The sequence below is a fragment of the Episyrphus balteatus genome, chromosome X, assembly GCF_945859705.1.
Source record: "Episyrphus balteatus chromosome X, idEpiBalt1.1, whole genome shotgun sequence".
NCBI classification, from domain to species: Eukaryota; Metazoa; Arthropoda; class Insecta; order Diptera; family Syrphidae; genus Episyrphus; species Episyrphus balteatus.
In genome coordinates, this window is record NC_079138.1 from 6133338 (window position 1) to 6151067 (window position 17730).

Here is a 17730-nt window from a genome sequence, read left to right on the forward strand (position 1 = left end):
GAAATCGGCGGCAAGCCTCCCGGTTTTGTATTGTTCCATTTCTAAGGCCAACTGAATGCTGGTGGTTTTGCATTTGCTTGTACCAGGAGTTTTTAGGCCTACCTTTCTTTCTATTTCGTGTTGGAACGTTGTATGATATTTCTTTTTTGACAGGGTTCTCAGGATCTCTCCTTTGAACATGGCAATACCAACTGAGTCGGTCGTGTTCAATTTTTTGGGAGATGGTGTTTTTAACATGAAGGCTTCCTCGGATCTTCGTACTTCTAATTCTATCAAGCTTTGTTACTCCTGCTGTCATACGAAGCATCTTCATCTCAGCTGCCGTTAACTTACTCTCATACTTTTTGTACATTGTCCAACATTGTGAACCGTATGTGAGTGCTGGACGCACAACTGCGGTGTAGAGTCTTCCTTTCAGCTTAGGGGGCATTTTTCGATCACAGAAGATGGCAGAATTTTCCCGCCACTTCATCCACCCTACGCTTACGCGATGATTGATATCGTCATCACAAGTACCTTCGTTATTTATCATAGACCCCAGATATTTAAACTTTTCACACTTGGGAAGCACTACACCATTCAAATAAATGTCAGGAATAGGCCTGTGTGGATCAGAAAATGGGCAGCATAGGTATTCTGTCTTTTTCGCGCTTATGCGGTACCCACTACCTTCTAGAACATCCACCCATACATCAAGTGCTCGTTGCAGGGATATCGGGTCTTCACTTATGATGGCTCCATCGTCAGCAAAGAATAACTGATGCACTTTTGGGTCCGTCACTTTGCCTTCAAGCAGGTAATCAAGAACGGTAATAAAGAGCAGAGGACTCAAGACGCTTCCCTGGTGTACACCTACTGTGATTTCGAATTCTTCGGTGACTCCAGCTGCACATCTTACTTTAGTAACTGCTCCATCATACATGTCCATAATTATCCGCACATAGGTTTCCGGAACTCCTCGTTGTCTGAGGGCCACCCATATCAGATCTCGTGGTTGTCGATCGAATGCTTTTTCAAAATCAACCAATACCACATGCAAATCCTCCAAGGAATCTCGACGTTTTTCCATAATGATTCTGATACTCTGGATTGCATCTGTGGTTGATTTACCCGCAACAAACCCGCACTGGTCATCAGATAGCCTTATTATTTTTCGCAGTCGGCTACCCAAGACTCGCTCAACGATCTTCATGGTGTGTGACATCAGCTTAATCGAACGGTAATTATCACAGCTTCGAGTATCACCCTTTCCTTTGTATATTGGAAGAAGGTAACTTTCCCTCCATTCCAATTTTTTTTTGTTATTCTGTAGAATAAATTATTCTTGATTGAAAAATTCAATGTTTTTATCTGATTGTTTATGAGCCTAATAACTTTATTCGTAGAACAGTTAACTGGCTGTTTATTAGAAGATTGAAAAATTGGCTCTTAATCGTTTAAAAGTTTGAGCAATTGGATTTTAATGGAATTTACATTTATTTTTTACTGTAACTATGTACATTCCAACTTTTGTAATATTAGCTAAAATTTTTGCTTTTATTTTTTTTTTGTGAAAAAAATAAGAAAAAAATGCTATGGGAACAAGGGTTAAAAATGTAATTTTTAGTTAAATTTTGAAAAGATTGTTCCGCTTTTTTTTTGTTTTTATAAAACTATGCATTCCTTTTGTCCTAGATTTGTACTCTTTTTTGTGTCCTTATTTGTCCGGGAAAGTCCGGGATTTTACATCTCCATTACTAGTTTCGTCAAAATATATCTGGCAACCCTAGCCTAAGTGAACCAATTTCTGGCTATAGAAACTATGAGAAAAACAATAAAACCCAGTTTTGATCCATGGATGTCGGTTTTGTCTTTTTGATAAAAATGATTTTATTGTACCTTGATTTGGATAACTATAACTATAAATCAGGGTGGTCCAACAAAATATTTTTCCGATATTCGATTGGACCCCCCATAAATTTGTTCCACTTACATATTACACTGGTCAACAAGGTTTTTGCCACAAGAACCAAAATATGCTTTTCTAGTAGTTTTTAGGGTGCTGAATCCGAATCTGAAGTCAGAAAAATTTGATTGGCCTTCGTTTTTGAAATATTACCGTTAGAAAATGTCAAAAAACGTAATTTTGGCTGTTTTCAAGGTTATGTTTTTATGTAGAGTAATTAATTGTGAATAAATTTGTAACGGTGCCTATAAGAGCTAGTTTTATTCTTTCAAAAAATGTTTAAATCTTTCCGATATCTCTTTTATTGCCCGAGATATTTAAAATTTAAGTAGCGGTCTTTGAATCAGAAACAACACTGGCTAACCAAATTACACTTTTTTTGCCACAAGAATCAAAATATACTTTTCTGAAGGTTTTTGGGTTGCTGAACTCGAATCCACAATCAGAAAAATTTTATTAGCCTTCGTTCTTAAAATATTACCGTTATAAAATGCGAAAAAGGGTTTTTTTTATAACGGTTATATTTCAAGAACGGAGGCTAATAGAATTTTTCCGATTGCGGATTTGAGTTCAGCAACTCGAAAACCTTTAGAAAAGTATATTTTGGTTCTTGTGGCAAAAATTCTGTGACCAGTGACTTAAACTTTAGATTAAGTTTAGTTTCTCTTTGACTTATTAAATGAAACTTAAGATATCTCGAGCAATAAAAGAGATATCGGGAAAATTTTAAAAGTTTTTGAAAGAAGAATATCTGTTCTTATAACAACCGTTACAAATTTGTTTATAATGAACTACCCCACATTAAAATAGAACCTCGAAAACAGCCAAAATTAGGTTTTTTGACTTTTTCTAACGGTAATAATTCAAAAACGAAGGCCAATCAAATTTTTCTGACTTCAGATTCGGATTCAGCACCCCAAAAACTACTAGAAAAGTAAATTTTGGTTCTTGTGGCAAAAAAAAAATTAAATTTTGTTGACCAGTGTTATTAACATTTACGTTCTGAAATTTCAAGTCTCTCTCTATAGCTTACGGGCAAGGGGGTGCGGATAATACTTCAATGTTTAGGTTTCGAAGGTAACGTAACCTTTATTTTTTTTAGACTAAATATTTTAATTGCCATTATAAACTATATAAAACATATTTTGTGATCCGAAAATATCTGCTTCCGAATGTAAAAAAGAAAATATTTGGATTGAAAATAATTCAGCAACCAGAACTCCTTGAATTTTTTAATTTTCAGTAACCAATAGAGAACGGTTAGATTTGGAATGGCTTTTTTTTTATTAAATTTGTAGTTTTTACATAAATGGTTAGGCATATTCATTGTGGGCACATATCTGTAAGCCAAAACTTTTTTCGAGACCTTGATCCGAAAATATCTGCTTCCGAATGTACGAAACTTTTGGTTTTCATTTATTAATAGAGCTCAAAGAGAACTTTCTTTTGATGTATCACTCGATGGATTAATTTCGTAAATTATCTAATTTCGAATACCTATAGTATAGAAAAAAAAATGTATTTGAAATTTGAACTGACCTTATGTGCGAAATTGTCTTATTTGGACTGTAGTGAAAACGGGGTAGAATCGGCTAATGTGATTTGCGATCGGTGACAGTCACAAAAAGCAAATTTGATCTTCGTAAGGTGATAGTCACAGTGATAATCACATTTTAGTGATTTTTTCTTGTGACAACTATTTTGCTATCACTTTCATAGAAAAATATATTTCTTTTTACAATTTCTAAAGCAAAAAACGATAAAATAAATAAATTTGAATTAATTTATTGTTCCATAAGGTAAAAGTTAATCAATACACAATAATTTTTACACTTATCTGCAGAGAATGTTCGAACATTTGGAGACCGTCTTTTTTCTCCCAGGAACTCCCGGTCAACAACACAAAAATCCTTATAAAATTTTGAAAATGTATTTTTTTAGGCCCTTGGATTTTCAAAAATCTTTAAAAAAAAAAACACATTTCTAATTTTGTTACCTAAATGGCAGTGGCGTCGAGTGAGATATTTAGATAAGACAACAAAATATCAATTAATTTATCAAGTAGACACGTCACACTTCCCTTTTATTGTTTTCTCGATACAAATTAAAAAAAACAACATCAATTATCGATGTCGTGTCGATTTTTCAACAGCTCTCGTTTCCTTTTTCTTGTCGTTTTTCAAATTTTTAAACGACAAAAAAGGAATAGATATTTGTCAAACTCTGAAATTGGAAAGAAAACCTAGTGCTTTATAGCCTTCCATTTCCCTATCGTTAGCAAAATTTTGAACGACAGATTTGTCGTTTTTCTTTTTCATAGTTGAATCGTTTATTTTCAAAACATGATAAGTCCACTTTTTTCAAAATTCGTTTTTTTAACTGAATATGTTCTTGGGGGATAACCACACCTGCCTTAAAAATATGAAGCATCTACTCAGTCTATATTCGATTTTACAGCTAACGAAAAACATTTTTATTGTCAAAACATCATAAAAGTCCCGGACTTATCATCTTTTGAAAATAAACAGCAATTTTTGTATGAGTAATTGACTACACATAGAGAAGCTGACTACTGACTCAAAATCTTAAGTTGAAAGCGTCTTTCAAGTAAAATAACTACTCGAAACATTATATTCTATTCCCAAATGCAATTGTTTGATAGACTGAGGCTTTCAAAAAATTGTATATTCATTTTAAAACTAATTTCACATTCGTTAATTTTCAAAGTATGATAAGTCCAAAATCGTTTTTATTTTTTATCTTTTAAACAATCGGTCCAAAAAGTAAATACCAAACGATATTCTGTAGCTAGGTAAAAGTTCTACAAAATATATTTTTTATACATTTTGCTACACTTAACAAAAGAAAATAGAACGTTTTTTTCTTCTCCTGAAAAATTTGAAATCATGGACTTATCATGTTTTGAAAATAAATGATTAAGTTGTAGGTTATTTTTCACTTACAGAAAGCAAAATGAGAAAAAATGATTTTTTTTTACGACAGAACACGAGCGACAAGAGTTGAAAACGACTAATGGAATGCAGATAGACAGTGGCGTATTGAGGGGGGGCTGAGGGGGCTCAAGCCCCCCCCCCCCCAAGCCTTCAAGATCATGATATTTTTTTTAGCTAATTTCATCATAATGTATATCATTGACTGAAACTTGTTCGTAAATCTTACATATTTAGAGGCATCTCAGATGCTCGAGCCCCCTTCAAATTCTGAAACGGCTTTTTGTGTTTGTTTAAGTAAGAGCCTTTGATGACTTTGAGGGTTGTTGTATTTTTTTTTGGATTTTCGTCCAATTCGGGATTCAGATCATTTTTTTAGTATAATACGTACCTTGAATAACATCACCGTTTAATTTTGCAAAACTTCTTATGCACTGCCAAAAAATCTAAAATCAAGACAATCTGACGTCTCTGAAAAAAGTTATACCAGTTTTTCATCTGTCAACCCATATTATTATAACAGTTGCAAACTTACAACCGAAAAATCCTTAAAAGTTATGGTAGAGGAACCAAATTTAGCATGAAGGTTTTCATATCCATTATTATTAGGAATCAAAAAAATGCAATGAAAAAAACATTCATATCTATGAAAAATTGGTATTTTTTTAAAAAAGAGGAAATTTTGGTATATGCACTAAAAAACATCCTGGTACAATCTTGGAATTAGTGCTAATAGGCTAATTTTTTTAGGTTTTTGACATAAGGTATAGAATATCCAAACAAAGATAGAAACAAAAAAAATCTAATATGGGTGACAGATGAAAAACTGGTATAACTTTTTTCAGAGACGTCAGATTGTCTTGATTTTAGATTTTTTGGCATCAGCATTAAAAAATACCTCGAAGACATGTATCATATGTGTATATAATACCATGTTCTATTATTGCTAATTTTGAAAATCTCCTTTCGCTCTTTGACCTTGAAAATCGTGACTCGCGGACATTAGATTTTTCTAGACTTTTCTAGACTTTTGAGGTATGTTATAGAATGCCAAAACGAAGATATTGAGCAAAAAAAAATTCTATTAGCATTCATTCCGAGGTGAAACCCTTATTTGACTGGATTAACTGCTTTTTTTCCATTAGGGGAGAGTGGGGCAGTTTTGAACACTTTTTGCTTTCGCAACTGCTAGAAAGATATTTATTCGATTTATTGATCTGTTAAGTTTACTTATATGAAGCAGTTATATTGAACTTCGATTTTAAATTATATCTGGTTATTTTAGCATATTATTTATATATAATTTTAATTTTTAACCAATATTAGATCTTATGTTCAAAAGTGCCCCATGTATGGGGCAGTTTTAAACATCAGTATTAATTTCGTTGTAATGAATAAATAATACTTAACTTTTTATTATTTTTTTAATAAGAACATACAAAAACTCCAAATTGATTATTATATCATATTCAATTAACCAACAAATAATAAAAACTCAGAAAAAATAACATTAAAATTTAAACTATAGTTATCAGTTTATCACATTTATAAGTTCAAAAGAAAAACAAAAGCCAAGAAATATTAATTTAAAATATATCTTAGAAAAATGGTATTCATACCATTTATGCTTCTCAGAGTAAAATAGATTTATTTTCAATATATATATAGATATATTTCTAGACATTAAATCAAAATGTTAACAAAGCGGATGTTCTTCATGTACCGGAACATTAATTGGTGTAGGTAGCATGACTTTAATTTCTATAACGCTTAAGCGCTATATAATCGAGTTCTCATCGAGAACAGTCTAGCAGAACTTGAAGAATTCAGGCATTTTTTTAAATCTTCAATTATGTTGTACATATTCCCATTTTTTCTTTAATTTTGCCCACAAATGCAAGTTTCATTATTTTTTTTATAAGAACATTACGATTTATTAAATAAAACACATTCAAGTGTCCTTAAAATGTCTGATACAAACTGCTCGGGGCGGTTTTGAACATGTTCAAAACTGCCCCAACACACTTGTTCAAAACTGCCCCCACTGTGTCAACGACATAAAATGTTGAATAAATATTTAACATTAATATATTCATTCAAAAATTCACCGTCAATTAGTTTAAAATTCATTAACCATTAACAAAAACTGTATTGCGTTTTGAAATCACGTACCAATTTTTTTTTAAACTCTTACAACTAAAAAACTGAAATAATGCAAAACCACTATAAAAATCACCTTCCACCTATAAATCTGAAAGTCAGCTGAGATAACGATGGAAAGTCGTTGACATTTATGGATATCGTGTTGACGGGTTCAAATATCGAAATACTTCTAAAAAAGATTGATATACTAAAATTGTATATTCAGTGTTCAAATGTGCCCCGTGTTAAAAACTGCCCCACTCTCCCCTACACTTGCCGATAAAATATCATCCATGTTCAAAGCAGCAATAAAATTTAACTTCAGAAACAAAATAAAGATGGATGATCCTTTAGTTTTGACAGTTCGAAGCATTTTCCAATTTTTCGAAATCGATCGAAATGAAGAATATAATATTTTCTTTCACGTGAAATTGAAAAGTGATTTCAATTCAATTTTGGTCGAATTGTGGAACATGGGCGTTTATATCGAAAATAGGGATGAGTATAGCTCAAAAACTACACAGTTTTGAATTCAGCAAATGACAAAGTTCGAACAATTAAAGTGTTTTTTTTTAAGGATGACTCTTCTGCTTTTGTAAAATTTTAAGGACACAAGAACTTTGAAAAACAGGAGACAGTAGTGCGAAGCTGTCGACGTCGAGAGCAGTTATATGCTACTATACCACTTTCAGTACCGCAGCACAGCGTTTCACTCTCGATCAAAGATGAATAAATTAGAGAGAAATATTTTTCGTACATTTATCCTCTAAGAAATGTTTGAAAAATTTTCCAGCCCCCTCCAAAAAAATTTTCTGGATACGCTACTGCAGATAGAGTCTGTCGTATATTACATTTCTAGAACATGAACGAAAAAAAGAAGAAAACTTTTGTATGGCAGTTCAGTTTTTTTTTTAAATATATTTCGAAATGTTAAAAATAAAAATTGTAATAAAATCAATGAATTTAACAATAATTATGTGAACTTGAAAATAGCTTACAATGTTTTTTTTTTTTTTTAATATTTGAAGTCATTTTAATTTACTTAACGTATAGCATTTTATTTACTACTGCTTATTATTTTTTTTGGTTTTCGGTTTAAAATTTCATTTTATTAATTTTAGTTTTTTTTCTTATGTCTGTTCAACTTATTGTTTTAATAATAATTTCTCTTTTTGACAAGCCAACAAATTATTTTCTTTGATTTGATGAACACATGGAAATAGTTTTGTTAATTTTCTTTCTATTACTCTATAATGTGGTAGATTGTTTTTTTTTTTTTTTATTTATTTATTAAATTTTTTTTTCAGGGCAAAATTTTATTTGTTGGCTTGGTGTGTGTAATTAGTGTGCTTTGGATTTTGATGGGTAGGTAGAACTTGCAGAGTTAAAAATGAATGAAATAAATTTATGTGTAATTTCACATTCTAAGGAAGTCTATTTAAAATAAAACATTAGAAATATTTAAAAGAGGTTTCTTTTATTTACAGATAATGTTTAACGTTAAGAAAAGAAACTAGAATTCTCACGGATTTGATTTCATTTTAATTCAATGTAAAATTAAAAAAAATTCAATCTTCATTAAATTTAATTAATACTCAACATTTTCTGTATGTTTTCATTGAAAAATCTTACGGATTTGGCTTCATAATATTTAAGGAGGTTGACGACTTTTATTACTTTGAAAATTATGTAAGCCTCATCTTTCAGTTTTTGGTGTTTGGAGAAAATACTCCCAAAACGAGGCGAGATTTTGGCAACAAAAATAACCACCATTGCTATCAAAAATTTATGAGAAATTTATTTAATTAACTTTAAACCTATTAAGACAAAACAATCACTTTGTTATTTTTGGGGACTGGCAACGTTTCGTTTCGTAATTTGCACTTTTTCTGCTGTTAGTTGCGGTAAGAATGATTTTTGGAGTAAAAACTTCATTACTTTAAATAAGGATGTGAAAAATATTTTTTTTCTGCAACTATTTTCATTGCTATACCGCCATTGGCCAATTAATATTTCAGCTTTTATAAAATCTTGTAATAAGACATTGAGAGCAGTAAGCGGGGCGGTGGCTTTGCCTTATACATTTTTACAGTAGATATATCTTCTAAATGTCTTTATAGAAGCTCAAAATACTAATTGGGTGATGCACAAGAAGTTCTAAAATTACCAGAAACTCTGTTGTGGATTTCAGTTGATTTATTTGTTATAGAATAGAATGATGCAAATCTTAAGTCATTTTAACAACAACATAAAACAAAAGAAAACCTAAGTTTGTTAAATAATTTTTGGAATAAATTTATTTTTGATTTTTTGTGTTGTTTTTTTTTTTTTTTGTTTTTTTTTAATAAATAAATTAATGAAAGTCTTGTGTGACTTCAAAAATGATATAATTCTTAAATAACTTTGAAAACTGTATTTAAAAATCACATCCACAATCAATACAATAATAATAATAATAATTAATTAATTCATTAATTATTTCATAATAATTATATATAAATTGATTGATAATAATAATAATTTAATAGCTATACTAACAGAATTCAGTAATGAAATAGATGTCATGCACTAATAATACTTTTGTGTTGAATGAAACTGTTTTTGATTTTTATACTAGGTGCACCGATTGTTGCAGTGGCTGCCGTAGCGATTGCAACAGCGCCAGCGGCTGATACTGATACTGATTCCTTCTGCTGTTTTTCCTTCTGCTTCAGATTATTTTGATTATCCTTAAAAATTGGTGTGTATGGCGAAGAAAAATATGAAGACGAAGGAGGTGAAAATGACACCGTCGATGGAGAAGCTGATGATTCGGATTCCACTGTTGCAACATTTAAATGTTGATAATCTTTGTTTTTCACTTCAGAAAATCGTGCAATATCAGCTGAATCACTTTTATTATCAGTAGTATCATCATCATTATCATTATCATTTTCATCATAAGGATCATCACTGCGCAGCAAGGGTGATATTTTATTTATTTTAACATTTTTTGATGATGTAACTGGGACTGGGTTTAATTTTGTTTCCAAAACGATGTTTCTAAACATTATCGCTGATGTTGAGTGTGCAGTGGCAACATGAATCTTATGCTGTTGCTGCTGTTGTTTGGTATGGTTGGTGTTTGGATTGTTAATACTATTGTTGTTATTGTTGTTATTGGTTTTACATAAAGTTGCTTTATGATGTTGTGTTATTATTTGCACATCATCATTATTGCTGGTTTTATTCATCTTGCGATTATTGTTATTATTACTGATATAATAATAATTGTTAAAATTGGTGAGATTGTGATAGTTACTATTGAACATCCGATGATAAAAGGATTTATGTTGAGATTGTAACGTTTGCTCTTGATATTGCAGCTAATTATTTGCATATGAAAATGCATTAGAAAATCGTTTTAATCAAATATAAGTATATTTTATGTGAAAAACATTAAGCAGAAATAGGAAACGGTTAACTCACCGCACTATTATCATTTGTTGTTAGTCCACTTAACACAGTATTGGTTATAATATCATCTGAATGGTGGTGATGGTGATGTTGCTGTTGTTGTTGTTGCTGTTGATGGTGATTGTTATTATTTGGTGTTGCATGGATGTTGCGAAAACTTTCAATGCTGCCACCGTTTAAATTGAAACCACTATTTATTACGTCCCCAAAGTTAAACGATGTTATTTCAGTTGGAAATAAATAAAAAATAACAAGCATCGCCGTGTATATAAACAAATGGAATAATATACAAGTCCATATAAGGTTTATCTGTTAGCAAAAAAAAAAAAATGTATATGAGTTAGATGTGTCTTAGTCGAAAATGTTGTGCAAACAAACCTTTGTCTTGCGACCATATTTGGTCACAGTTACAAATGGCACCAGTGCAATAGTCAAAAATATTCCGCAGAAAATTCCTGCTAACAACCCAGCAAAATTAAGCTGCCATGGTAAAGTGCCAATACCAAAAAGTATGCCTCCAATAATAATCAGTTTGAAAAGTGCTATATGCGGTTTTCGTAACTGTTTCCAATGAATTAGAATCAAAAGTACAACTAAAGAAGCAATTACCCCAGCTAGGGAAGCAAGTGGTCCAACCTAAAAGACAAATATTTAATTTGATATGTTTTATAATAATTTTTGTTTTTTAAAGAAAAATAAACTGCAGCAAAAATCGAAATTATATGTAAATTAAGGAATATTAGGAAAATGAATTTACCTCAGGCTTATAAGGAACAAGCACAGCACTGGTGAGATTGCCTGCCAATCCGGAGCCTATATAAACAATTGCGGTTCGAATTGGGCCAATTAAACGCTCCAAGTCAGCCAGAAAGACATGTTGAAAAGCAATTGTAATGGCCAAATGTAGTATACCAGCGTGTAGACACAACGACGTGAACAACCTATAAAATTGATCAGGCACCTCAATGGAAAAAAACGGAAACATTCCACAAACATTGTTGAGGCAAGAAATCTGTGCGGAAATACAAAAAAAAAAAATATAAGTAGGTACCTATTGCTACTACTCATTGTCAGATTTTATACCTGTGAGCATAATGAAGCTTCCTCATGAAAGTATCCATTAACGAAATCACAATATTCGCGCGTGGTTATGCGGCACTCACCAAAAACTCCGGTGCAACAGGGATGACCAATTACTTCGCATACCATATGTTCTGCGGTATGATCCTTAAAACGAAATCTTTGTGAAAACGAATTGGTTTTGCGACAAATTGGCCACTTGGTGATATCATCTGGCCATTCGTATGGAGCAATGGAAGCTGGAGCATCACAAAACTTCGGATCCAGGCCACAAACTGAGCCGGAAATTCTGCCACCTGGTCCGGACTCTCCCGGTGACCATTTCTTCCATGTGGAAATAGATTTCTTGTTTATAATGACAGATATGGAAAGTTGCATATAAATTGTTTAAATTTATTTAAATTATAATTAAAACAAAAAAAAAACTGAAAAAAAAACTGTCTTACCGTTGGAAACAATCCACGCACAGAACAATCGGCTTGTGAACTCTGAACACAGCCGGAATCATCATTCCTAATACAACAGGCAGTCTCGCGTTCTTGCCTTCTAGTTTTCGATATAACATCCATGATTTTTATGTCCTTGCGCATACACGTCGCAAATTTGGCTCCCATGTGAACTAAGTCACTATTTCTTGGTCCAATCCACACATTTCGTTGCTCATGGTGCTGCACTGTTTGCAAGCTCAAGCTCGGCACCAACACCTGCCCAGTTTTCTGCTCGATACCAAGACCAATTGGACCTATACCGTAGCAAATCAATGACAGTATGAGGACAAGAATCTGCACGGTATTGATCCAATAGGTAAAAAAGGGTCGGTGATCATTGCGATCGTCGAGATCTTGTACAGAGAATAGTTTAACTTTTCGTGCCACTGGACGTCTCGAGTTTTCGAGTACCCCATCGAGCAGCTGTGATGAGATGCGAATGCCGCGGCTGCCTATTCGCTGCTGTACTCCAACTGCATTTCCTAGTCCTAGGCCGTTGACGCCATTGGTTTGCTGTTGTTGAGTGAGTTGCTGGTCAATGATCGCAGATGTTCGCCACCCGTGAACTCGCTCACCCATATAAATTTGCCGCTGATGTTCGATAATTTTTGCGCTGGCCGCTCGGCCATTGACGATGTTATTGAAGTTTCCTGCATCGTTACCTGGGGAGTCGAAAAAGACATCTTCCTCTTGTAATGTGGTGAGACCTTCACAGATGTCACTTGGATTGTCGCCATTGATGGCGGTGACATGAGTTGGTGCGAAACTGCGGGACCATAGACGCTGGTTGCGGTGTTGACGCTTATTAAGAGTTTGCACTATGTATGACATTCCTGAAATGATCATAGTGGGAACAGAAGCCTTGCGCTCCACATGTTGGCCGTGGGAGAAGTCTGCGAAACTAATATGCGACTGGGCTTGTGACTCCTCGGTCTGTGCGGGCAATATATCGGGTCGTTCTGTGGGAGGTTGCTGGGCAGAATTGTGGCGTCGGCCGTTGTTGGAATTCAGCTCACTCTCAGATTTTAGAGAGCCAAAACGACGTATGGCAAAACGGCGCTGTCGACCAAGCCAAATAGCTCGTTCGTCGTTCTCTGTTTGTGAATCAACGCCGAAGAATTTTGATATCTGCTTGCGAACATATTGATTGAGACGTTGCTTCCGAGAAAAACGATGTTGCAACTGCTGCCGTGAGTTCAAAGAGTTTGGATTGCCACCGACTCCTGCACCTGTGACGTTGCCCGTTGTCACAATATGTCTTATATGATTGTGTGATGGTTGCTGCTGGTGGTATTGCTGTGACTGTGATTGTTGCTGTTGATATTGCGATGGTTGTTGCAGATAGTGATCATGTTGCTGGAGTTGTTGTTGCTGTTGTTGTTGTTGTTGCTGCTGTTGCTGTTGTTGTTGTTGTTGCTGTTGGTGTTGTTGCTGCTGTTGTTGTTGTTGCTGTTGTTGTTGTTGTTGCTGCTGTTGTTGTTGCTGTTGTGGTTCATGAAGAAGATCCTTAGGCTGCTCATTGGTTTCTTTGAAATGATGCAATTCTTCCTGTTGATCTTGTTGTTGCTTCTGGAAACTCCGATTACCATGTGAGTGATTTCGGCGTTGCTGCTCAACGTACATCATTTCAGGATTCCTCTGATGAACTTGCAACTGTTCTTGTTGCTGCTGATATTGTTGCGATGGTGATAACGGAGAAATGTGTGATTCGTTGGTCGATGGGGTGGAAGTGGAAGAGGTAAGCTCATTTGAAGTGGCACTCTCGGCCAAATCTGAAACCTCGGGTAAATTTTGCAATGGCACCGGACTAACAGGACCCGTAGTTTGAGTTGTCTGATGTACACCAGTCGTTCGCCTTATAGTATTGCAATGCAAGCAAGCTCCCATGCTTGGCTCTGAGAGTATACTTACTGGAGTCAAAATTCGTCCAACACTTGAGCCAATATATTCGATGCTTGGTGTGCGTGATACATAATCATTGAGAATGCACGAATTATTTCGAGATGCACGCACATTATTTGGCGTTGCTGATGTATTTGATTGTTGCTGCTGCTGGTAGCTATTTGAAACGTTGTTATGCCTCTGTGGCGATGGTTCAACAGCAATTGTATCGTTGGTTAATGTGCACTTAAAACTACCCCGCACACGGGGTGAAGTGGCATAATGATTTGCTGCTGCAGCAAGTCGCTCATGATGGGGAGTATTCTGACTCAAAGCGGACAAATTTGCTGAGACAGACGCCGGCTGATCGTTGATGCAACATTTCATACGAAATCGATACGGCAAAGTGCTGACATTATGTTGTTGTTGTTGTTGTTGTTGTTGTGATGAAGAAGATTGTGTTTGATGAGGCAGGTTTGGGCTTTTGACTAGTGTGTGATAGCTACCGCCCATTGATGAAGACGATGAAGTTGACGTTGAATGATGTGGAACGTCTGAGTAGACTTCTGTAGGAGGAGGCGGAGTAGGGACATAGCGTTTGACAGGTGTATGCACTGTCGATGATAGATAAATATCATTCGAAACTAATGGTGTGCTATTCGACAGAAAATGAGGTGATGGTACAAAGCGATCACACTTTGGGGAGATTTCGCGATAGCGGTCGGGTAAGCGATAACGCGAATTCGGTGACATTGAACGTTGAAGTGAACTGTTTGCTACCACGCCACCATATTTGTGCGTTATGTTCGCCCCCGCAGACGATTGTTGCTGCTGCTGCTGCTGTGATGCCGACTGTGATGATGACGAAGATTGAGAGCCAGTTATCAAAGCTGATGACGATGATGGTTGCGCATCGTTAAAATGACTATTGCTACTAACTGAGCTCGATGGCGATGGAATGCTCATTATGAAACGGTCACAATTCGGTGCTGGTGATGGCGGCGGCAGGCAACACGTCATTGTATCGTCATACCGACTATCGATCGCATGAATCGATAATTTGGATCCAATGTGATGGAATGGTCCGTCAGTCGGATTTGGACTGTAACGATTTGGCGAAGCAAAAGTGCTTGGACTCCTCGCTACATCAATATCACCGATATCCACCATTGTTGTTCCATCTGATGATGATGCTGCCGCCATCAGTTGTTGGTGCTGATAGGTCAGGGAAGATTTTCGGCGATTGTTGGAACTACTTCCTAGATTAGTTGCACTTTCATTATTTGGATTTTGCTGTTGATGATAATGCTGATGAGATGATGAAATTATGCCACTAGCCGATGTTGACGATGATACCGCCGATGATGACGAAGACGAGAGTAACATTGATTGTTGCTTAGAAGAAGATGTTGATGATGATGATTGTTGCTGGTGGTGGTGATGCTGTTTTTGTGCCAAATTGCGATTGCTACTCGATCCTCCAGTTCCGCTTCCACCTCCAGTATATTTGCTTGAACTTGATGGATTCGGCGGTGGTTGTTGGGGGGTATGATGGAGGAGGCGTGTTTGGTGATGATTGTTCTTTTGATATGAATTACCGTCATCGGAAGACATGCGGCTCTTCTCTTTTAATAATTATTTTTTTCTTAAATTTTTAATCTATATACTTTTTAACACATTTTCCATCTTTTTTCAGTACATATAATTCAGATGACAAATCCTGAAAATAAAAAAAAAAAAAAAAAAAAAAAATGTAAAATAAGGAAAACAATTCGAAATTTATGGTTGATGGAAATGGAGACACACACAACACACAACTAATTCCAGGGTTCATACATTTTTTATTTTTATTTTGATTAAAGTTCTTGGTATGTTTTTATTTTACAAAGCAGGGTTATGGATTCTCACATTATTATTTATATTTTCAAAAATATCATCCAGAAAAAATACATAAGCTAATTCGTAAAAGTGAAAATTCAGTTCACGAGCAATACACTAAAATATAAAACACTGAGCGTGTGAAGGTTTTTTGCTTTTTTGGGGCGTGGAGGGGGTTTCTATTTGAGAAATGTATCGCGAGCTTTGTTTATGGGGGATGACTTCAAAGCTTAATCTTAAAGGGGAAAAAATTAGAAAAAAACAAAAAACACCCCGTAACTCTGATGAGATGGCAAATATGAAAATTAAGTTTCTAAAAGATTGAATTTTGACAAAAAAAAAAACACCAAAATGATACATGCCTATTTTGTTTATATTTTCTTTGACTAGATATTAAGAATATATTCCGGAAAAATAATTAAAGCTAGTTAACAAACGAGGGACTAGTAGATACAATTTTCACATAATTCAAACTGAGTTCACTTACCCTTCAATACTTTTATTTTCAGGCATAAAATATCACTGATTTTTGAAACATATCTTCAAGTTGGTTGGGATTTTTGATTTTCGATAAAATCAACACAACAATATTTTTCTTTTAATTATTTAGTCACTAATCAATCAACAAAATAAAAAAGAAACATTCCTACACCTTTTTCTTGAATGATACGGCAAGATGATAAATCAAGTTTGAAATTTTGTAACTCAAAAAAAGTTTAATAGCTTTTTTTAAGACCAGGCCAACATCAAATTAATTAAAAAAAAAAAAAATCTGGCAATGTTTTCAAACACAATTTTCATATACTTAAAGTAAATGAAATTTTTTCAATGGCCTCTGTGTAACCATATCCTTTTTCTTCTTCTTGTATTCGGAGGATGCCTGGAAATTATATTTTTTTTTTAACACGTTTTTGTTTAACTTTTTTGCCTTTTTTTCATATTTGTCCTCCTGTTAACATTCTTGCACTTATGTTGGCAACTAAATAAAATATATAAAAATATTTACAACAAAAGGGGAATGTTATGGTTTTGGTAAGGATTGGCAATGTAATATTGGACTTGCGTGTTAGCTAAAAAAGGGGAATGTTTTGGATTTGGTTTTAGTAAGGGTTGGTAATTTAATAATTAGACATGCGCGTAAACCATTTTTCCATGTGGAATCGAAATTTTGTAAATGTTAGAATAGCGGTGAGGGGGAGGAAGAGCTTCTGTAGAGCTTAACAGATTATTTTGTAGCTTCTGTACAGGTTTTTAGAAGCAAAATTGTTATAGTTGGAAGGGAAGAGGGAATTTTCGTATAGCTTAAATAGGCCTTTTGATAGATTTGGAGAAAATTTATGAAAATGTTTTTGAAACTTACTTCTTTGAAACTTTGATTTTTTTCTCGAAAATAATAAAAATGTAAAGTTATAAAGGCTTTGATCCGAAAATATCTGCTTCCGAATGTAAGAAAAAAAAAACATTTCGATTGCAAATATTTCAGCAACCATATGTCCAAGAAAATTTTGGTTTTCAGTTATGACTTGAGCCCAAAAGAACCATTCTTTTGATACATCACTCAATGGATTTGGATCCATTTTTTTGAAAATGGTTTTATTTTAGGAACTGTTTTTTTTTTTTGAAAGTCTTAACTTCTTTGAAACCTTTATTTTATCTCGAAAATCCTAAAAATAACAATAAAAAAATAAATTTGTAATTTTTTTACCTTCATGCGAAATATCGCTTCCGAATGCAAGAAAAAAAAAATAATATTTCGAATGCAAATAATTCAGCAAATGTTCAAGAAACTTTTGGTTTTCGATTGCAAATAATAATTTAGCAAAGAGATGTCCATGACACTTTCAGTTTTGAATAGAGCTCACGTGGCCATGGGGGAGGGGGTGTCGGCTTGCCCGTATCTCTTACAGAG

The 17730-nt window shown here is 34.1% G+C and overlaps 1 protein-coding gene across 2 annotated transcripts; it reads right to left on the minus strand.

Moving 5' to 3' along the window:
* Positions 1-8040: 8040 nt before the first annotated feature.
* On the minus strand, positions 8041-16864 carry LOC129920475 (inactive rhomboid protein 1). 2 transcript variants are annotated; one of them, XM_056001688.1, is made up of 7 exons: positions 16309-16864; positions 12021-15663; positions 11578-11898; positions 11252-11506; positions 10873-11130; positions 10507-10803; positions 8041-10403 (listed from the first exon to the last, which is right to left on the minus strand). In XM_056001688.1, the coding sequence occupies exons 2-7, from the start codon at positions 15555-15557 to the stop codon at positions 9600-9602; spliced, it is 5472 nt and encodes a 1823-aa protein (XP_055857663.1). In that variant the 5' UTR covers positions 15558-15663; positions 16309-16864; the 3' UTR covers positions 8041-9599. The 2 variants fall into 2 exon arrangements, with proteins under 2 accessions (XP_055857663.1, XP_055857662.1); XM_056001687.1 differs by having other exon boundaries at positions 11578-11919.
* Positions 16865-17730: the final 866 nt, after the last annotated feature.